At 40.7% G+C, this 8,653-nt stretch overlaps 1 protein-coding gene across 1 annotated transcript; it reads left to right on the forward strand.

Moving 5' to 3' along the window:
• Positions 1–881: 881 nt before the first annotated feature.
• comr (cookie monster) lies at positions 882–2,868 on the forward strand. Its single transcript, XM_068290958.1, has one exon. It carries the CDS (start codon positions 909–911, stop codon positions 2,748–2,750), a length of 1,842 nt encoding a protein of 613 aa, XP_068147059.1. The 5' UTR covers positions 882–908; the 3' UTR covers positions 2,751–2,868.
• The last annotated feature ends 5,785 nt before the right edge of the window (positions 2,869–8,653 follow it).

Here is an 8,653-nt window from a genome sequence, read left to right on the forward strand (position 1 = left end):
GATTTGGAAAAAATAACAAAAATACTTACATATTTTACAATATTTTGATAAATTTGCCGCCTGAACTTATCTATATTGTGTTAGTCCTTTAAACTAATTGGCTTCTAGGCTTTCAATCTTAATAACTCTAGATATTAGGTGATTAGGGTATCTACTATTCAGTTTGTTTTTTATTTTTTCTTTGTTTGCTTTGCCATTGGAAGAAAATCCTGCTCCTGACCACATTTATGTAGCATGTTCATTTTCAGGTGGATATTCGCATTCGAAACTCTTTCACCTCACCTCACCACATGACATCGAACCCCACATTAAACCACACCACAGAAAACACATCACCGCCCGCCATTTCCATTATGCTGGATTGTGACTATTTGCTGAAGGCAAACGCATGCCAGCTTCAGTCCCAGTCTGATGATTAAAGGATGCTTATTAAATATTCATGTAAATGTCAATTTAAAGCTACTTTTGTTGTTCTACCAACCCCATCCTCATCCCCTTCCATCCACAACCTATAACCGCCCACTCCATTAAATACGAAAGGGGATGAAAAATCGAAGAACGAGTGCCAATATTGTCGGCTCTTTTGTAGTATATTTTTATCCATAGTTTGTTATTATTCAGCCCCTTATATTTTTTCTACTCTCCATAACAATAGATTTATTATAAACAATAAGCATGGAAATGCATAAAATTATATAAAATGTATATGATTTTTTTTATCTTTATTTTGTTGCTTAACAACACTTAAATAAAAATTTGAATATATATCGAGAGAGAAAGAGTATTTTTAACAATACTATTGATTGCTACGAAGTAACTGTCACATTGAGAAATTGACGATTGACTGAGTCAGACTACTGAAGGCAATCTGTTGAGAGTGAAACAAAAAAATAATAATAATTAATGAAATGGATTTTTCTGCTTTTTCTAGCAATGAGATAAGGATGGAAGTACAAAACGAAGACACAGTGTTGACCAGTCAGAATGGGAATCCAACAGCTGAAAATGCTAACCAAATGGATACTTTAGAACTTTTAAGCACACTGGAATCGGCAAATGGCGAGCAACAGGAAGCGGGATCTGAAACAGTAACAGCGAACATCGAAATTCCCACCAATATTCCGGGCCTGAAGGTACAAGTGATGCAAGACGAACCTGTGGTATTTTACATAAATAATGCTGTATTACATAATACGAATCAGAAGATCAAGTTTCCCTCAATTCAATTGACCGCGCCGAAATTGAAAACTCCCCCAGTGCATGCATTGAAACCCTTTCCCTTTCTCTATAAACTCTTTCTGGCTGCCAAGAGTCTATATGTTCGTTATATTAATTGGTCCGAGGATGGCACGCGAGTGGAGCTTCACTATTGGGAATTGCAATCTCATTTAGCCAGCGATGAGAATATCTTTCGTTGTGCCACTATTATGCAATTTACCAAGCAATTGTTGGATCATGGCTTTAGGCGTTTAATTACCCGGGAGAATGCCATACCAGAGTGCCCTTTAGGCATAGTTTTAATCTATAAACATGCCCATTTCGTAAGAGATAAGCCGGAGAAGTTGCAATGGATTGCCGAACAGACTTATGTAGAGGCCGAGGACACAAAACCGGATATACTTGATCGTCCGTTAGGCAAGCCTTCCGATATTCATTTGAGGCGTATGAGTAAACGTGGCGATCTTTGTTCTAGTATAATAACTCCACGTTCTCAACTTCAAATGGCTCGAAGTCGTCTAATGACTACTGTACGTTATCATTTAGACACGAAGTGGTTCAAGGAGCGTCAAAATACTTCCCAAATGCTGGCGGAAATGATTCCACGGCGCGGCCGTTCATCTGTGTTGAACAAACCTCAAAATTCTGTCTCCCGTTTACCCAAAAAGGGGCGTGTGAAATATGTGAAACCCCATGAATCGGTAACTGATATGCCAGCGAGTCGAATAACCGAATATGCCGGTTATTTCGGTAATGTGGATATTGGTCGTCTCAAGGAATTCTTTGCCGAATATCTGCCGCGATATGGGAACAGTAAACAGGATATTGTGATGGATGCCACCACCAAGAAGAGCAATTTCCATCAAAATCTTCCCATTGGCATCAACTATTCTGAAGATGAAGATAATAGGGAAACACTGCAATCAAAAAGTAGTTCCAAACGGAATAATCAAGCTCAGTCTAGGCAGGATGGTAAAGTGGACGCCATCGATGGATCCATAGAGATGTTCATGGCAGAGATTTGTGGTGATCCTAGTATAAGCAATCTCCCAGCAAGTGCAAACAAATCTACAGCAACAACAACAGCAAATACGACGACTTCAACAACAAGTAAACCCAAAGTGCGAAAGAAGCGCAAATTAAAACAAGCAAGTTCCACCGAAGAAGAAGACAATGATGAAGAAATATTGAGGGAACCCAATAACTGCATCTCAATGGATATGGAAATCGATAATGAACCTAATTCTGATGCTAACTATCAGATAAACGAGCTGGAAGAGGACATGTGGGAGGGAAACCATAGTCCTACTGACGTCGCTTTTGAAGGTGAAAGTCAAGAATCCAATCCAGATGGCAAGCCAACTAAAGAAACAGGAAACGATGATTCCGACGAGGATGAGGACTTCGATGACGATGATGACTATGTTGACAAGAATGTAGAATTTCGAACTAGTGGCACGCAGAAGCAATCGGATACACCGCGTCGCTACGACCTACGCAATACAAAACGGCCCAACAAACGTTATTTGTGATACAATACCAAAATAAGCAACAAAACAAATATTTTTTTGTTTTGTTTTAAGTTAAACCACACTAAGGACACCAAGGCATTACAAAAAAAAAAAAAAACTGGGAGTTATAAATGCATAAGCTAATATCAAATTAATAAATTGTTGAAAGATGAATCTATTTGATTTGCCTACAAGAAATTGTGAGTTACTAAAATATTGTTCACACTTTTTGGTCAAAATTTCCATGTTAAGAATGTAAACAATCTTAAGATACCTGTATAGCTACATTAACGAATCATATTTATTTCGAATCTGTGATTTTGCTTTAAAACTTCGGACGTCATTCAGGAGACTTTCAAAATTGTTTACAATTTTGTATAAAAGCTGAATTCATTTCGATCAATAGTTGATGAGTTTATTTGAGGTTCTTTCTTCTAAGAACTTCTGTTTCGATTAATAAGTTGATAACTCTAAAAATGTTATGTTATGGCATATGGTATATGTTGTTTATAAGTAAGATAAGACAAACGGAACTCATCGAAAATTGCTAATCGGCTTAAATGTTTTACAATTTTCCAGTGAATCGGTTGAAAAATTATTACTCGAAACATAATTCACAAAATAGTTTTCATATCTACATATCTATATCTAAAGATATCTATTTCCTTTTAAAACCAAAAAAACTTCTTTAGATCAAATTGTTGACAGTAATCAAGGTTAAATATGTTTAGATATTATTATTTAGAATGAGTAACTGCGATTTTGGTCACGAGCTGCCACAGCTGTCAGCTTAATGTTCAATATTTGATGGCCATAACTTGGTAGAGAGAATATATGCCTCAAAGGCAACAATTAAATCGCTTATCGCCCTTTTTGATCTCTCACGCCCTTGCATCATTACGACACACACACACACACATAAGCGAAGGGCAATCAAAAGTGTAATATTATCTCGAAATATCTTACCAATTTCCAGAGGAAAGAAACAAAAAAGACTAAAGGCACCCACACAGACATACTGAGAGACAGACCGCCTGAGAGGCCGACCGACAGGGGGGACAAGCAGACAGTGGGACAAGTCTGAGACGGGAGGCCCAATCAGTCCGGTGTTTACAAGTTTTATGAGCCACCAAATAACAAGATGAACAACAGGCAACAAAACTTAAACCGAAACGAAACCCAACCGATTTTTGGTTTGGTTTCAGTTTCCTTCTTACTTGGCAAAAGAAATTGGGGTATTTGAAATATCTTGGAATGTTTATTGATTAGGTGATATTGAAATTACATTTATATATATATCGCAAGTTTATAACGCGTGTGCTTGCTGCGAACGACCGGCTGAACTGTACTCCCCGTCAAGCCAGCAGAGTTGCCGGATGGCTAACCATGATAGGGCTGCATACACAACATATGATAGGGCTGCATACACAACACCCCTTAACACCCAGATGATTCATAGAATTGAGTGGGTCGTCTCATGCGAGCAGAACGTCGTAGCATCGGTGAGGCATGCAATGACTGTGGATCATCTTGAACAGGACTCTCTGGCCTAGAGTGGTTACTGGAAGCAGGATCTTCCGTGTTGTCATCAGTTGTTGATGATGCCTGATGTGATATGTTTACATCTGTTTGTTCAACTCGGCTTCGAATTTGGTTATAATGACGCTTTATGATGCGATTGTCTGTCAGACGAACTTTGTAAGACACTGGTCCTGTTTGCTCGCATATGTAGGCTTCTATCCATTTTGGACCCGGTGCATAGTTTCGTACCCAAACGGATTTGCCTGTATCAAAACATTTCGATTGATTAATAAATGGCTCTGCTCCATTAGAAATTTCTTGTGGCTGTAGTTTATCAAAGTAGGACTTTAACTCCCGATTTAACAATAGCTGAGCTGGCGACCGATTTGTCGTTGCATGTGGAGTTATGTGTTGATTAAACAAAAATCGAGCAAGGCTTAGATCAATATTATTGTTCGGAGATAGTTTTTTAAGGTAGTTTTTGGTGGTCTGCACCATGCGCTCTGCTTGGCCGTTTGTTGCTGGGTGAAACGGTGCTGATCTAATGTGTCGAATTAGATTGTTGTGGAGGAATGCTTTGAACTCTTCGGAGGTAAATGCTGTGCCATTGTCTGACACTAACTGATCTGGTAAGCCATGCGTAGCGAACAGTTGCCTGAGAACTTTGATTGTAGCCGCTGTAGAAGTGGAGCTAACAACCGCAACCTCTAGCCATTTTGAGTAAGAATCCACGACCAGAAGAAAGGTTTTTCCTTGAAAAGGTCCTGCAAAGTCGATGTGTAGACGGGACCACGGCCGCTTGGCTGACTCCCAATGATGCACCGGTGCCTCTGAATGATCGTTACGATTCTGCTGGCATGGAATACATTTCTTAACAATAAGCTCAATCTCAGAGTCAATGTTGGGCCACCAAACATAGCTACGCGCTAACGCCTTCATTTTTACAATGCCTGGATGAGCGGCATGTAGAGCAGCTAAAATTGTTGCTCTGGATTTCGGTGGAACTACGGCGCGATTTCCCCAAATCAAAACTCCTTTATTTGTAGAGAGCTGTTCCCGACGGCAATAGTATGGATATGCAATATCTGATTGCTCCAATTTCATGTCAGGCCATCCCCTTAACACCCAGTTTGATACTTTCGCCAATAAGGGGTCCTTCGATGTTTGAACGGCAATCGCCTCAGCACTTATGATTGGCGTTGCTGCTAATTCGATCATAAGCACATCGTCGGTGCTAACAGCGTCCGATGCTGCCGACAGTGGACAACGACTTAGAAAATCCGCATTGCCCATTTTTAATCCGGAGCGGTGTACTAGCTCGAAAGTATATGCTGACAGGAACAAAGATCGACGTAGCATCTGATTTGAAATAATGTTTGGGATTGCTTTCGATGTGGTAAAAATACCCAACAGAGGTCGATGATCGGTGATTAGTGTGAAAGTACGACCGTAGACGTAGTTGTGGAACTTCTTTACTCCTGCTACCAAGGCAATAGCTTCTCGATCAATCTGAGCATAATTTCGCTCAGCTTTGGATAAGGTACGGGAGTAAAAAGCGATGGGTTTCTCCGCTCCATTCGGCATTTTGTGACTTAAAACTGCACCGAGTCCATATGGTGACGCATCACAAGCTAGCACTAGTGGCAATGAACCATCATAATGCACTAGTACGTCGTCTGACCCAATAAGTTCCTTAAGTGTAGAAAAAGCCTTCTCACACTGTTTGTCCCACCTCCAAGTTGCATTTTTATCCAAAAGACGATGTAAGGGTTCTGCCACTGTTGCTTTATGTGGCAAAAATGAGTGATAAAAATTTAGTAGTCCTAAGAAAGCCTGCAACTGCTTTTTATCCTTAGGTGCTGGTGCGTCTTTGATTGCCGAGACTTTATCGGCACATGGTCTTATACCAGTTGAGTCAATTTTGAAACCTAAAAACTCAACGAATGGCACTCCGAATTGGCATTTGTCCTTGCGTAGTCGCAGTCCGGCTTTGTCAAAACGTATAAACAGTTCCTGTAATCTAGTTGCCAATTCCGTTTCCGTTTTTCCACATATTACAATGTCATCAAAATATGGTAAGACTCCGGGAATATTCTGTACCACATTCTCAATACAGCTTTGAAAAATGCCTGGTGCTGATGAAATGCCGAATTGCAATCGAGTAACTTTGAATGCACCCTTATGTGTACTGATTGTTTGCAGCAAAGACGAGTTTTCGTCGACTACTAACTGCTGATAAGCTTGAGCCAGATCAATTTTGGCAAAAATCGATCCACCTTCAATAGATGCCAGCAAAGTGTTGATCGCCGGTATTTGATGGCAGTGCGGCTTAACCGCTTTGTTTAAAGTTGATTTATAGTCGCCGCAAATACGAATTGAACCGTCCTTCTTGATAACTGGTACAATAGGAGTGGCCCAATCTGAATACTCCACGGGTTTAAGAATCCCTTGCTTGCATTGGCGATCCAGCTCCTCTTCGACTAGTCCCTTTAGAGCATATGGAATTCGGCGTGGAGGTAGTCGCACTGGTGGCACTGTAGCATCAATGTTTAATATGACTGGCGGACCAGTGTAACAACCAAGTTCTGTTGAGAATAAGTGTTCGAACTTATTCAGAATGCCTGCGATCTGTACGTCACTGCCTACTGAATGTATGCCCTTGATACTGATGCCTAGTGGGTCGAACCAGTTACAACCCAGAAGGTCGCTACAACCGCTTTTAGTGACGATGACTGGTAGATTATCAATATTACGACCGTTGTAATGAATTGATACATCAAAAACTCCTAGTATCTGGATTGGGTTGTGTTGGTAGTCACTAAACCCCGGATCGTAGTTGTAAACCTTAGGCTTGTTTGTTGGCCAGATACGATCATAAGTCCGCAACGTCATCATAGTTACGTCAGATCCAGAATCCACTTCAAAAGTACACGATTTTCCATTAATCTGTACCGTGATACGTTTCTTCAGGCTCACCAGATTAGATATGAGGTTTACCGATTTCCCACGTGAATTTTTGCCCTTTACTGGATGAACATCGCTCGACGAGTCATTACTCCGGCAGACACGCTTAAGATGGCCCTTCCGGCCACAGCCGTGACATATTGCTTCACGATAAGGGCATTGCTGCCGGCCGTGTGGACCGGCACAACCCGCACATTGTTGTCCTTTTCCTTTATATGGTTGTTGAGGGCGCTGTGATTTGATGCTGTGGATAGTCTCGTTAGGCTGTCTGATAGCCTTTGCACTCGCTGCTGCAGCTTCACTAGTAGTTGCTCTCTCCAAAACTTTCTGCACTGTCAATTCAGTGTCTGCAAGAAAACTTCTCTGTAAGCTTTCATCCCTCATGCCGCATACAAAACGATCACGCAGCATTCTGTCCAACGCTGCTCCGAAATTGCAACCCACTGCCAATGCCCGCAGGGCTGCGAGATAGTTTCCGACGGTCTCATCCGGATGTTGATCACGTTTGTGAAAATGATAAAATGCCGCGATTTCCGATGGACGTGGACAAAGATGATCAGTTAGAATCTTCTCAATTTGGTCTAACGGTAATGTACTGACCTGGTTTGGAACCGCCAATGATGTCAAAAGATCGTAGACTGGTGCTCCGACCAATGTGAGGAAAGATGCTTTTTTGCGACCCTCGTCTTTGACATCATTGGCAAGCAGGAACAATTTAAATCGCTCCAAATATGAGCCCCATTTATTTGGCTGTCCCAAATCAAACGGTTCCAAACTTCCAACTGTCGTCATAATTGGGTTCCGTTGAGTATATTTAGCACTCGTAGAATCAATTACTTCCTTCTCTTCCTCAAAAACCCGGCCAAGCTAATCTCACCAAATTCACCAGCAAGCGACTCTGCCATGCAAATGTGTGTGTAAACGTTTGCAAAATTTCACCACAGCATGTATATGTAAACGTATATGTATGCTTTTGTGCGTGACAATTTTTTGATATTTTGAGTCAATAATTCCAAATTTATTTCGGATGATAATTAGCATCCCATCCTCGTCGCCAGTTTGAAATATCTTGGAATGTTTATTGATTAGGTGATATTGAAATTACATTTATATATATATCGCAAGTTTATAACGCGTGTGCTTGCTGCGAACGACCGGCTGAACTGTACTCCCCGTCAAGCCAGCAGAGTTGCCGGATGGCTAACCATGATAGGGCTGCATACACAACATATGATAGGGCTGCATACACAACAGGGTATATGCATTCAAGTGCCAAAAATGAGACACCTGTTGTTTGTAATTTTGTTTAGCCATGAGAATTTTGTACTTTGGATTGGAAAATTATAAGAAAGAGACTACTTGGTGATATTGTCTCTCTATGAGGGGATAAACGTTGGCATAATTGAATAATTTTTGGATTAAAAAGTAAAAAAAATGTT

Source organism: Drosophila tropicalis, unplaced genomic scaffold, assembly GCF_018151085.1.
Source record: "Drosophila tropicalis isolate 14030-0801.00 unplaced genomic scaffold, ASM1815108v1 contig_593, whole genome shotgun sequence".
Lineage (NCBI taxonomy): Eukaryota > Metazoa > Arthropoda > Insecta > Diptera > Drosophilidae > Drosophila > Drosophila tropicalis.

What these genes read in the sequence shown, in the direction of transcription:
- comr (XM_068290958.1), top strand. Translation starts at nt 909, where the DNA reads ATGGATTTTTCTGCTTTTTCTAGCAATGAGATAAGGATGGAAGTACAA.